This window comes from Sarcophilus harrisii, chromosome 2, assembly GCF_902635505.1.
Source record: "Sarcophilus harrisii chromosome 2, mSarHar1.11, whole genome shotgun sequence".
Taxonomy (NCBI): Eukaryota; Metazoa; Chordata; class Mammalia; order Dasyuromorphia; family Dasyuridae; genus Sarcophilus; species Sarcophilus harrisii.
In genome coordinates, this window is record NC_045427.1 from 241,198,526 (window position 1) to 241,213,039 (window position 14,514).

Below are 14,514 nucleotides of genomic sequence, written 5' to 3' on the forward strand. Positions count from 1 at the left end.
AATGCATGAAAATGAAAGGATTTTGCTTCACTAATCTATGCAATTCTTAATTAAAGGCTGGAAGACAAACAATTGGTTTCTTATTTGGGATGGGGTAAGCGGTTGTAGAGTGGAATGAGTCCTAAGAAGAAGAATTGGATTTTTTGACAAAGCACTTTGTACTTTTCCTGAGGAGAAGGTGTAGAGAGGTGAATTCAATTAGAAGACAGTCATAGATTCAGAAGTAGTGAGATGGCTACATTTAAAAACTAATGGTTTAGTTTCACTGAGGCAAGAGATGTCTCTAGGGAAACACCCAAAGGATTTTTACTTAGTTCTGTGCTTTTAATTTTTTTTTTTAATACCAATGATAGTCTGATCATCAAATTTGCAAATAGAAGAGATAGTTAACACAATAAAAGACAAGATCCAAAAGGCCAGAACATTAGTGCCCTCTCTAATAAGACAAAATTTAATAAGGATAATTGTAATGTTTTGAATGCTTTTGGAAGAGGACTCTGAGGGAATAGATTAGCTGTCTGCAAGAAACTGAAGGGCAGTGATGTGGAAGAGGGATTGGATTTGTTCTGTTGGGTTGAAGCTGGGAGGGGGGCAGAGCAGTGGTTGGAAGTTGAAAAGCCTTAAAGTCAGGAAAAGCTTCCCTTAACACTATCCAAAAGTAGAATGAGCTGCCTCAAAAATGTGAGGGTTCTTTTTCCTTGGAAGTTTTCAGGTATATATTGGACAATCATTGTCCTGTACAAGATGGTATTTGTAAAAAGCATTTAGCTTATTCTCTTCCCCTAAGAGAAGTTGCACAGAATTAAATAAATCTGTTTGCCATAGCTTAAATGAAAGTAAGCAAGACCAGATTTAGTGTCTGAGGTTGTTGATTTAATCTAAAATATTGTGATTCCTTTTTTTATTGAAAATTCCCTATATCTTCTGCCTCTGGATCTACTACTACAACCTAAAATCTCATATGGTTTTGAGGGAACAATATTCCTCTCTTTGTGTTTAGATTCCAAGAATTAAGTTTAAAATAACTATGAGCTGTTTTTTTGGTTTTTTGGGATGGACATTTTGTCCATCACTGTATTGCTGATAGTTTCTCCTTCAAATAAAAATGACAAATCTCATTGGATTTATTTGCTGAGGCCATTGGCATTAAGTGACTTGCCCAGGGTCACACAGCTAGGAAGTGTTAAGTGTATGAGGCCAGATTTAAACTTGGGTCCTCCCTGACTTGGGTCCAAGACTGGGTGCTCTAATCCCTGTGCCACCTAGCTGCCCCTGCAGCAGTGTGTGTGTGTGTGTGTGTGTGTGTGTGTGTGTGTGTGTGTATATATATATATATATATATATATATATATATATATATATATATATATATTTAATCTAAAGGAGAGATCATTTGGGATAGAACTGAAATTGTAAATAATAGGAAAAAAGTTATCTTAGCTTCATGGAATAAAAATCTATAGCCAGGAGGGAACTCACTCAGGTCTTGTCTTTTCAACCCTTTCATTTTCTAGAGGAGCCTAAGACTGGCTCAAGACAGATAAGAGTTTTCTCCTTCGATGAAATGTTCTCTTGATTATCAATCTTTATTTTCTACAGGTGGTTTTATCAAGGCGTTAACCCATATACTGGAACTTCTGACTGGTTATATTCGGGTGGATACTTTGACAGAAATTTCTCAGACTGCCCAGATATATACTGAACTCATTGGAACAGATTCTTCAAGACATGGGGACATGGAGAAGTCACACCCCACTTCAAGCCAGCTCCTCTGGTTTTGTTAATAGCAGAAACCAGCTTTTATAACAGCAATTTTAATGGAAATAGCATCATTCACTGATCAAGGATTTAATTCTCATTAATTTTTGATTGCCAAAAATTTAATTGCTATTGTGTTCTCTTCATAAAGCTGCACTTGAAATCATCAAGTTTTCACTAAGTTTTAAAAAGGAAAATTCTTTGTGATTCCCTTTTATGTGACAGAAATTGACTGTGGCTGGTTTTAGTTTACAAGCACCCTCTTAACTCTTGACAGCATTTAAAGAAGTAACAGGAAGACAGACATCCATGATTCTACTTGTAGTGAAGCAAAAGGGTTTCTTCAAGTATTCAGAAGTCAAATGAGTGACAATACATAAGTATGAGAGGGGAAGAGATGGAAACTATCCCCAGAGGTGTAAAGGACAGAAGTAAACAACTACACATAAAATGATGGTGATCCAGAGGCGAATATACAGAAACACAGAATGTCAGACTCTATTGAATAAAAAGCTACCAAATTACATATTTTATCATTTGGGGGGTACTGTAAGCATTATTTAATAAATACTAATGAAAAAAAACTAAATTAGCATTTTGGTCACAAAGTATGCATTAATCTATATCTATGTACTATCCAAAGTAAAATATTATCATTACTATATAGAATGATTTAAAATATTGGCAGAAACATGGAAGAAGAACACCCAGGGCTGCTTTTAGCCGTGTATGAAAAAGTCAAGCCTTTAGAGTTTGGTACTATTTATACTCTAGATTGACTTTTCATTCTGGAAAAAGCCTTTGCCTCTAGTGTCCAGTCAGTTTAGAAAGCACTTTGTATGTATTCATAGAATCATTGTGTTTTTTCCCCTTAATATGCATGTTCTAAAACATTACCGAATCACATCTGATTGTTTGAGGGCAGGGGGGTAGGGAGGGCAGAATTTAAAATGGTGTAACTAGAATTATTTAAGAAATAATAAGTATACTATCTGTCTAAGCACATGTGGTCATCAAAGTGACTTATTTTTCTTTGTGTAGAAATGTCAAAGCCATATAACGTCAGAGCTATTTGAATTGCAGATCAATTTATTGTATGTGTATATATATGTATATACACATATACATATATACATAACATTATTGAGTTAGGTTATAGTCATACATTTCCGAAGGAAAGAGATTATAGTTTTGTGTTTGGCTTGAATATTATGTTTGTAATTAAAACACTTTTTAAAGCCAAGACTTGTTTTGAAAGCTTTTAATTTGGTAACCATTAGAAAACAGGAAAGCAGCTGTGTTATTGCTAAGTCTATAGTCACTCAAGATGGCTGCTGTTCTCTGTACCCACAACTTTACATATTCTTAAAATGAGCTTGAGGGTTGATTTCTAAAAGCATTTGAGGACTCATGTGCATGATATTTTTCACAGAAGATTTTGAAGTATCTGCCAATGCACAAAGTAAAGAAAGCAGAGGGATATTGTGTGTGTGTGTGTGTGTGTGTATGTGTGTAAAGCTAGACACTTCAGGTGAGGAAAATTAGGAGTCCTGGTAGAGTCATTGTCTAAGCATGCAGGTAAGTTATAAAAATGAAAGACCTAAAAGTTATATCCCCAAAGTACATTCACTGTATTTTGGGTATGGTGACCAACATTTTATTTTTCTTGTGGTTTTGAAGGAAGAGGCAGCTTGGCATAGAAAGAAAGCTAGTATCAACACCCCAAAGCCCTGGATCCAAAGGCTGCCACATAATTGGTTTTGATTCTGGGCAAGTCACTTAACCTCTCAGTGCTCTAGGCAACTCTAAAGTTACAAGTTAGAGTTTCTTCACCTGGCAGTTCCCTATATCGGTTAAAATCACAGGTCCAGTAGAGTCCTTATCACAGTCCCTATCCCTAATAAAAGTGTGTTTTTGTTAGGTAGTCAACCCTGTCAGAAATGATTTGGTATTTGGAGGGCTTAGAGAAACATAAGATAATGTAGCCCTGCTAAAATAACTTGTCTGTACTTTCTTTTAAAATAAGAATAAGCTTAATAGCAAAGGAAATAATGTTTTAATCATTTTTATATTTCATGTTTAATTTTCCTTTTTTTCATATCCATGCCTCTAAAACACTTAATATGGGAAAGTAGTGACACTTATCATGACAATATGATAAATCTATCATTCTTGTAAAACATTAGGATAAAGTGAAATGTTCTTTATTAGAATTTTAATGATAGTTTCTTTTAAAATATGATCATGCTTTCTAATATGACTTTTGGCTGATGCAGAAATTGTATAGTTGTATTTTTAATATTGACCTATGTTTAGTAGACATTTAAAAAATCCCCTAAATTTCATTATTTTGCAAAATATTTAAATGATTTAGTCAAAACAACTGCATTAGATCGTTTAAAATATCTTTAGAGTAGAACTACATCCCTTACCTGAGCCTACATCCCCTGAGCCATTTGTCCCAACTGAAACTAAATTCAGGTCACATTGTTTTTCTCTAGGCATAATTACTGTATGCTTTTGTGTAAAGTGCAAATTAATTTTAACCATTTAATATTTTATAGATTTGACAAGAATCTGTCTAATGTCTAGGAAGAGTGGGCAAATTTTTCTTTTGTTTTATTTGAATTTAATATTGTTTACATTATAGTGGCCAATACAGTATTTGTATGGGGTAGCCTGATGGTGCCTTCCTAATTGATAGCTCCCTAAAGAGCTAAAGCCAAGGACACAGTTAGGTCCTTAAGAATAAGCAACACTTATACCTTAGGAGTACTTGCCTCAGTTCAGAGAGATAAATTGAAGGAGAAATCATGGAAGTTTGCACTCCCATCTCCAGTTTGTCTGGCTGCCACAGAAACACCTCCAGAATACTTCATACCTCTATAAAAGGCCTGGAAGTGAAACAATGTGATTTTGGGAAAGGGTGCCAAAATATACTTTGAAGTTCTTAAGACTTTAAACGTAGACTGATTATAAATCTGCGATAGTTCCCTGACAGAAATAGAAAAAAGCAAACAGGAAATAGATGGCACTAAGGATGCCTTTAGTTATTTGCACTTGGCAGGAATACTTGGAAGATGAACATCCCCTTTTCCTTGCACATGATTTTCCCTTTGCGTGTTCAGAGTCATAATTTTTCCTAAAATAATCCATCTGATGCAGTGAAAATGAATTCCAAATGTCAGGATGATTTTTAGTTAAGAATGTAATGTAGAAAAGCATTCTGGGAAGCCTCTGGTTCACCATCATGCCCCTTGAAACCATTCAGCAAACGTCTGATAATATGTGAAAATTATTGGAATAACCCTTCTGTGACCAACAAGAACTATTGAGCTATGGTGCAGGGGATGCTTGCTGGGCTAAGTTGCTGTCTTAATGCCTACTAGGTTTAAGTAAGTAATAAAATGTGAAACACAATAAAACCAATAGAAAAAAAAATGACCTGCTCAAACTTTTTTGTCAAATGCTTAAGAGGTGGTTGGTATAGTGAAAAGAACCCTAGAATTAAGAGTCAGAAGACCTAGGTTTACTTTTCAGTAGTATTTTATTTTTCCAAATACATGTAAAGATATTAAATCTTCAATGTTTTTGTAAGACTGTGTTCCAGTTTTTCTCTCTTCCTCTCTCACACCTCTCCTCTCTCTAAGACGGCAAGTAATCTAATAAAGGTTAAATATGTGCAATCCTTTTAAACATTTCCATAATTAAGACCTAGGGTTAAGTCCTGCCCCTGCCACTAATGTGCTTTGTGACTTTGGCCAAATTACTTGTCCTTTCTGGGCCTCAAGTTTCTCCATCCAAAGTCCTTGCCAGTTCTAAATCTTATGATCCTATAATTTTGGAGTCTTCTTTGGGAAGGAGCTGGAAATGAAGGTCATGTTTTAAGTTAGAAGTTTTAAATTGGTGAAAGCTTTCCAAGGTTAAAAATATCTTTGTTACTTCTAATCTTGGGTGCTAAGTTTTCTATTTTAGGATTTAGAAAGTGGATTGTGAAGCAGTGTGTCAATAGAAAAGAAAAAGTCATCAATGGCAAAATCTTTCTTTGGAACAGCCTGATTTTCTTAAGTCTTAAATCTTGGGATTTTTTTTTTAATCTTTCAAAGATCGTTTCTATAATCTGAATGGTTACAAAAGACTTTGGATCACCAGTATATAGCTTGCTGGTAGTTAACACGTGATAACGTCATTTGTAATTATAGGCACAGCACACTAACTCTTTTCTGACATTACCTAACTTTGTTTTTATTTTCTACATAACTTGCTGTCAATTTTTTCCAACATGAAAGCACCACTCTTTTTTCATCCCTTGGTATGAAAGGCTAGAGAAAATATGTAATTTGGTAAATTGTTACTTCTCTTTTTGAAAAAAAAAAAAAAAGTAAAACCATGTTTCTTGAGGCAATGTTATACTAGAGCAATACTTAATTCTCTGTAAAGTGAGTGGATAGAACACAGACAAGAGATTTAGGTCTGTTTTTATAGCATGTGGAAAAAATGCTTTTGCTTCTATCCAGAATGCCAGCACACATCCTGAGTTACACTCTTATGGAGCCGCTTTTTTTGCCTTACATAATTGCTGTGCTTGGTTGATTCAAACACTGTGTTCATTTTATCAATGTTGCATGAAAATGTCAGACTATGAAAATGCTTTAGTGAAATGGATTTATTTTTATAATATTTAATAACTGTCAATACCCATCTATATTAACAAAATCAGTCATACTTTAGCTTTTTTGGAGGAGTATGTACAGGTTTGTGGAGATGAATGTTAAAACCATAGATCTGAATAAAGGTCCTTTTGAAGAAGACGAGTTGTGTTTGACATTTACTTTTTAATCTATTTTTTAAAAAACATTTCAAGCTAATTTCTCCTTTAGGAAAAGATTTACAGATCTGCTCCAAATAACTTATTTTGCTTACCTATATTTGGATTGTGTTCTTGACGACTGTGTTCTTTGGGGACAGTGTAAAGAAATGAATTGTTTTGTAGCAGAGCTTGAACATAGTTGTAAGCAGATTGGAAAATATTTAATACCTTTTTGTTAAGCAAGCATTACCGATGTTAGTGCCTCAGAATTCTTAGGTCAGCATTGATTTATATTGGTAATTCATTCTTTTTCCTGAGGGTCATATCCTCTTGTTGAAAGCAATCAAATACCCTCAAATATTTTATTATTAAAGTTGTGATTTTAGAATTCTAAAAGTAGCCTGTTAGAACTCCAAATATATTGTTTTTGTATCCTTTCCAAAGTTCCATTTCTTTGTGATTTTGAGATATGCAATGGCAACAAAAAGTAGAAAATAGGATTTGATAGTATTATTAGACTGTGTGTGCTATTAAAGACGCCTTTATTTGGGGCTGTGGGAAGAACAAAACCAAATTCTTTTTAATTTTTCCATTTTAAAAGTATAATTCCAGTTAAAATTATTTTTAAGATTCATTTTTTAAAATTTGAGTTCTGAATTCTCTCCCTCCCATCCTCTCCTCAACCTTTATCAAGGCAAGAAATGTGATACATTATACATATGAAATCATGGAAAATATTTCCATTGTTAGATGCGTGGCAAAATAAAGTGGTGAAAAAATATACTTAAATCTGGATTCATTCTTTCTCTGGAGGTGGATAGCATTTTTAATCATAAATCCTTTAGAATTATCTTGAATCATTGTATTGATCAGAATGGCTAAATCATTCTCAGTTGATAATTATGCAGTATTGCTTTTACTATGTATAGTGTTCAAGTACTGCTCTCTTCACTTTGCATCAGTGCATATAAATCTCAAAAGTTTTCTACAAGCATCCTGCTTGTCATTTCTTACACCATAGTAATATTTCATCACAATCAAATAACCATTTTCACTTGATATCCAATATCCAGTTCTTTGCCACCACAAAAAAGAACTAGTATAAATATTTTCATATAAGTAATTTTTCTTTTTTTTTGCATATCTTTTGAATATAGACCTTGTATTGGTATTGCTGGTTAAAAGACATGCACAATTTTAGAGCCCTTTTTGGACATAGTTCCAAATTATTCTCTAGAATGGTTGGATCAATTCATAAAGTCCACTCACAGTATTAATATTCCAGTTATCCTACATCCCTTCCAACATGTCATTTTCCTTTTCTGTCATATTAACCCATCTGATTGGTATGAGATAACATCTCAGAGCTGATTTCCTTTGCATTCTCTAATCAATAGTGATATAGAACAATTTTGTATGTGGCTGTTGATAATCTTAATTCTTCTGAAAACTGGGGAATTACTTATAGTTCTATATATTAATTCAGTCCTTTATATATTTGAGACCTTTGTCAGAGAAACTTGCTTTATTTTTTTCTCCCAGTTTCCTGCTTTCCTTCTAATCTTGGCTACATTGGTTTTGTTTGTGTAAAACATTTAAATTAATCAAAATTATCCATTTTATATCGTGTGATCCTCTTATTTCCCTATTTGATCATATACTTTCCCCTTATCTGACAGGTAAATTTTTCAATGCTCTCCAAATTTGCTTGTATTCATTTATGTACCCATTTTGACTTTATTTTGGTAAATGGTATGAGATCTTGAAAAACCAATTTTTTTTAACAACCATTTGATAACACCTTTGGAGTCAGAGCTTTATATTTTCTCTTTCCCAAGGATATTTCTACCAAATCCTTTTAAGAGAGAGAATACAGACAATGTGTTTAATCTGATGCTGTCCCCATTTAGTTGTCTAGTAGGATGAGCATAACCCATTTCATCTCTCTGGCCTCAGTTTTCTTGTTTTTAAATGAAGAGGTTGGATTAGGTAGTCTAAATCCTTTGACTCTAAAGTTGAGGGTTCCTATAATCGAGTCAACTTTTGTTATTAGGCTTCTAAGTGGTGCAAAACCAAACCATCATCTACTAATATGATACTTGTCTGTACTCTACTTGGCTACTGAAGACAATTTATAAACACTCATCAATTTTTTCATCTTCTTTTAGATTTATATATAATTTCTTAGGAGATAAAAGTGATTCCTAAGTATACTTAGGAATTAGTAGGGAAATCCTGCTACCCATAGCAGTGATAGTAGCACAATGAAATAGCACTTTAATAACAATGTTGTGTGTGATGATCAACTATGATGGTCTTGATTCTTCTCAGTAATATAATGGTCTGAGACAATTCCAAAAGATTTGTGATGGAAAATGCTATCCACATCTACAACAAGAACTATGGAGTCTCATAGTTGAAGAAATTGAGGCAAACAGAGTCAAATGACTTGCCCTGGGCCATACAATGTTTGAGGCAGGATTTGAATTCAAGTCAGGACTTCCTGATTCCAGGCCCTGCACTCTTAACACACTACCTAGCTCCCCTTTCTTTTGTCTATCAGAATGCCAGTAGCATTTATCAGTCTGTCAGTAGTAGAACTAAATATTTGACCTAATCTCTTGAAGAATGATCTGCTAACATTATGTTACCTTACTGGAATTTTAAAAAAAATTCTTTCAGAGGTAAGTTTATATGTTATTTCAAAAGAATTGCATATTTAGTTAGTTTTTCTTTCACTTGGCTCATTCTCTTTGGCAAAAAATAATTGTTGCAATAATATTGTACTTTTAAAAGGTTATCACAAAGTGACATTAACACTTGTGGACTATTTTTCACTAATTGTTATGCTTTTTAGGAAAATTCATACTGTATTAATGTGGTTATTTGGAACTTTCAAAGCATTTCCATTTTGATTTGCCATTAATTAATGAAAATTAATAGAAAGTAAATGTACAGATGATATTTTGAGAGACTTTGCTTTTCAGTAAGATGAATTTCTATCTTTTTATTAAACTCATTATTTCTTAGGGAATTTAAAGATTTGCATGTTGGACAAGAACGAAATCACAACTAAGAAGAGACAGTAATGTTTAAATTTTTTGGCAAGTGAGAGTTATCTCAATATCTGGATGAGAGCTGATAAGGGAGAAAGTTATTTTCTTCTAAGAATAAAATATTTGTACAATGGTTACTTTAACCCAGGGTGTCAGTATTTTATAGAGATTACACTATCTTACACAATGAAAATCATTCAGTCAATAAACATTTATTAATTGCCTACTATGCCAGGCACTGTGATAAGTGTAATGTTCTTCTCTAAAATATAATGTTCTCTGGGAACAGATTTTTTCAGGGGCTTCTGGAGGCAGCCTTAGTTTTAGCTTAAAGTAATAATCACCTCAAATGCTTTATTTATTTATAATCACCTCAGATCCTTTATTGTCTCTTCCAAAATCTTATCTCCTTCACTTGGGGCTCAGTTAATTTTCTGGAGGCCTTCCGGATCTTGGTTTCAGTGTTCTCCACAGGACAGCCTGCCACCTCTTCTCTGTCTCCCTTCGTCCTGCCCGAACCTGTGACTTGTGAATCTTCTCAACTGAATCCTGCCTTGTGAATCTCCGGAAGTGCATCCTGGTTGAGGCTCCTAGCTTATATGTTTTCTCTTAAAGGTGTGAACTCTAATAAGTACTAAGTACATCTAGAGAACTGTTAAGCACCCTACTAAATAACCATTGTCTCTATCAATTCTACTGATTTAGCACCTTGTAAGAATTCTAACATGTCCTTCTTTCTTTTGATTTAGAACATAGGTGGTCATGACCTCCCTGACTTCCCAAGGAGGTGAGAACCCCCCAAAAAGGTGATCAAACCTTCCCTGACTGCTCAAAAAAGGAGTGAAAACACCATAAAAGAGGTGATCACGCCCTCCTTGACATCTTAGGAAGGGAGATGAAAACACCAAAGGAAATGGGAAATCAAGTCAGATTAGCAGGTTTCTGAAGGGGCTCACTTGAAACAGGTATACATAACTCCATTAATATGGGAGGTATTACACATAATTACATAAGCACATAGCAATATAACACAGGCTAGTAGTAATGTAATATATAATAGGAATCAACATGCAGAATTATACATGTCCATAAGTCCTAGAAATAGTCCAAAAGGAATCTATTATCCATTAGTTCATGTGCCAGGAATCCAATAATTCCTGCAAGCTTTGAAATCCTGCAATAGTCCCATCAACAATTTTTCATCTCAAGGAATCCAATGATTCCTGCTGGTTTTCAAGTCCTGCAACAGTCTCATCTTGTATTAGGGAATCCAATGATTCCTGTAGATTTTGTTCTTAGGTCTTCTCCTTTGTTTCCAGATTTTTCGCTTTTTCTTTCTCTCTGATGGACAAGGCAAATACAGCTCATTGGCACCCATCTGATTCCTTCTCCATCTGTAGAAATACAAGCAAACCCTCTCCCCCAAGCAGTTAGCCTATCTAGTCCCTTCCATTTACCACTTTCTAGATCTCTCCTCATCATCTGGCAATTACATTGGAGCTGTTTGTACTGGACACTGCCCTGTTAGTTTAAAAAGCCTGTATTCTCCCCAATTGTAAAAACTTTCTGCTATCTGATTGCTTTTTGGCTGACTGATTACATCAGAGTCCTGACCTTCTAGACTCTCTGGGTGTAAACTCAATTGCCATCATGCCCCACCTGTCTTTTGTATGATATCTTGGAGCTGGGCCCCGCCTCTCATTTCTCTGCATCAATCTACATTCTGAGGTCCAGGAGAAGCCCTTGTGGCATTTTGGACATGGGGTGTTAGGTCTTCTCTCAGCCTGTCTTCTCACTCTATCTCTGTATCTATACTGGGCCCGCAGATGTCCAATCTTTCCACACTGAAAACATCGACGAATTTCTCTAGACGTGCTTTGCCAAGAGAAACCCCATCTTCCCATGTTCATCATAGTCTGGGTATAATAAGTATTTGTGCCCACTGTGGCACAGCGTCTTATGATCTCCTCTAAAGGAGCATCTTTGTGTAGTCCCCATATAATTCTTCTACAAACCTCATTGGCATTTTCCTTAGCCAGATGTCTCATCCAGATATTGAGGTAACTCTCACTTGCCAAAGTAAATCACCTCAAATGCAGCCAGGAGTTAAAGTCCATTATTTCTGTAGCTGCATTTTCTCCAATTCTTGTGACAGCTGTCTGCAAATGTCCCACAAAATCTGCAAAGGATTCACTGGGACCTTGTTCTATTTTTATGAAGGCTTCCCCTTGATCTTTTTGTCCGGGGAGGGAACCCCAAGCTTTTGTTGCAGCAGTGGCAATCTGTTCATAAGCTGTTGTGGGGTAATTAATCTGTGCTGAATTCTCTGCATATTGACCTTCACCTGCTACTTGGTCAAAAGTGATTTGTCCAATAGCTCCTGTTTGCCAATTGCATCTGGCTTGAATCCTACATAATTCATGATACTCAGAAAGCCATAACAACATTTGTCCATTTGTCCAGTTCTAAACATGTCCTTGCTATGGATTTCCAATCACTAGAGTTAGAATTTCATAAGACAAATTATCTAGTAACATCTTAACATAAGATGATGTAGCCCCATAAAGAGTGCAACCTTTTTTCAAATCCTTAATTTTTTCCAAATCAAAAGGAGTGTATCTTCTCCTTTGACCTGAAAGGTCAAGCTCTTCAATCACAGGGTATGCATATTTATTTTTAAATCAGTTGTATCCTCTTCTTCATTTTTTGCTTTAACCAGTGTCTTTTCTAATCTTGTCATAGGCTGCTTCATAGGTGGTGCTGAATGTGTTTCTGCCTCTCCCCCTTCTTCTCCCTCCACCCATGAAGGGTTAATTGAGGGAAGGAGGTCAGGGGATGGGAAATGCTCCTGTTATGAAGTGCCACACTCAGAATTGTACTTAACTCCATCCTTATCTGATTCTTCATCCTTTTCACCTAGTTTAGTTGACCTTCCCCTCCTGCTCTTTCCTCTTTTTCCTTATTCTGACACTTATATAATTTCTTAAAGCCAGTTGTATTAAATTGTATGTATTAAGTGTATCTTTGGAAATTGAGTTTGACTTGGAATTGTAGTATTCACCTAATTGCTCTCCTAATTTCCACTCATTTGGATCCAATTCTTTTTCCTTAGAGAACCAAGGAGATGTGTACTGTACAGTTTCTAAAAGTTCAGTGATCTGCTCCCAAATTATAATCAAACCTTGGCTTTTCATAACCCTGACAATTCTCTCCACACATTTTTTTTAATTTAATTTAATTTTTTATTTAATAGCCTTTTATTTACAGGTTATATGTATGGGTAACTTTACAGCATTAACAATTGCCAAACCTCTTGTTCCAATTTTTCACCTCTTACCCCCCACTCCCTCCCCTAGATGGCAGGATGACCAGTAGATGTTATATACATTAAAATATAAATTAGATACACAATATGTATACATGACCAAACCGTTATTTTGCTGTACAAAAAGAATCAGACTCTGAAATATTGTACAATTAGCTTGTGAAGGAAATCAAAAATGCAGGTGGGCATAAATATGGGAATTGGGAATTCAATGTAATGGTTTTTAGTCATCACCCAGAGTTCTTTCTCTGGGCCTAGCTGGTTCAGTTCATTACTGCTCCATTGGAAATGATTTGGTTGATCTCATTGCTGAGGATGGCCAGGTCCATCAGAAACGGTCATCATATAGTATTGTTGTTGAAGTATATAATGATCTCCTGGTCCTGCTCATTTCACTCAGTATCAGTTCCACACATTTTTCTTGAAGTGAAACAAAAGGCTGTTTTCCAAACATCTGTCCCATTTTAGCTGAAATACTATTTTAGCCCTTTAACAAAGTTTCCTTGTTTATCTTTGTACTCGCCCTTCCACTGAAATCAGGATCAGAGGCTTTTCCACTGGAATCAGGGTTGTGTCTGTCCCATGTTCCGGCGCCAAAATGTAATGTTCTTCTCTAAAATATAATGTTCTCTGGGAGCAGGTTTTTTGAGGGGCTTCTGGAAGCAGCCTTAGTTTCAGCTCAAAGTAAATCACCTCAAATGCAGCCAGGAGTTAAAGTCCAGATCCTTTTTTGTCTCTTCCAAAATCTTATCTCCTTCACTTGGGGCTCAGTTAGTTTTCTGGAGGCCTTCCGGATCTTGGTTTCAGTGTTCTCCACAGGACAGCCTGCCACCTCTTCTCTGTCTCCCTTCGTTCTGCCCAACTGCTTTCTCTGGCTTGTGAATCTCCTGGACTGAATCCTCCCTTGTGAATTTCTGGAATTGCATTCTAGTTGAGGCTCCTAGTTTATATATGCTCTCTTGAAGGTGTGAACTCTAATAAGTACTAGGTACATCTAGAGAACTGTTAAGCACCCTGCTAAACAACCATTGTCTCTATCAATTCTGCTGACTTAGCACTAAGAATTCTAACAGATAAGTGTAAGGGCTACAATCTAATAAGAGAGAGAGTATGCAAAGAAATAGGTACAAACAAGCTTTATAAAGGAAAAATAGAAAATAAGGCATTCAAATTGAGGGGATTGGGAAAGACTTCCTGTTGAGGACAGAATTTTAGGTGGACAGAGAACAAGGTGTGAGAAGATTGAAAAGTAGGGTGGGGGTGGGGCTAACTAAATTATGAATGGCTTTCAGTCAAAAAACAAGATTTGGAGGCAATCAGGAGCCGTTAGAAGACATTGAGTGGGGGGCCTGAGGTGACAGGATTGGACCTGCACTTTAGAAAATCACTTGAGACTTAAGGCATGCAAACTCATTTGTAGGCTATGGCAAAAGTACAAGGATGAGGTGATGAGGGAGAGGACCAGGACTCTGGCAGTATAAGAAGAAAAGGGGACATTTTCTAGAGATGTTACAAAGATGAAAACAGATTTTGGCAACAGAGGATGTCAAGGTATCAAGCCTGAG

The 14,514-nt window shown here is 35.6% G+C and overlaps 1 protein-coding gene across 5 annotated transcripts in view; it reads left to right on the top strand.

Moving 5' to 3' along the window:
* Nucleotides 1-6,569, top strand: part of OSBPL2 (oxysterol binding protein like 2) — a 106,293-nt gene extending 99,724 nt beyond the window's left edge. For all 5 annotated transcript variants that reach the window (XM_012539649.3, XM_003757624.3, XM_012539650.3 and 2 more), the window contains one exon: nt 1,600-6,569. In XM_012539649.3, coding sequence (XP_012395103.1) covers nt 1,600-1,702 — 103 coding nt within the window. In that variant the 3' untranslated portion in view covers nt 1,703-6,569. The remainder of the gene's footprint in view (nt 1-1,599) is intronic.
* The last annotated feature ends 7,945 nt before the right edge of the window (nt 6,570-14,514 follow it).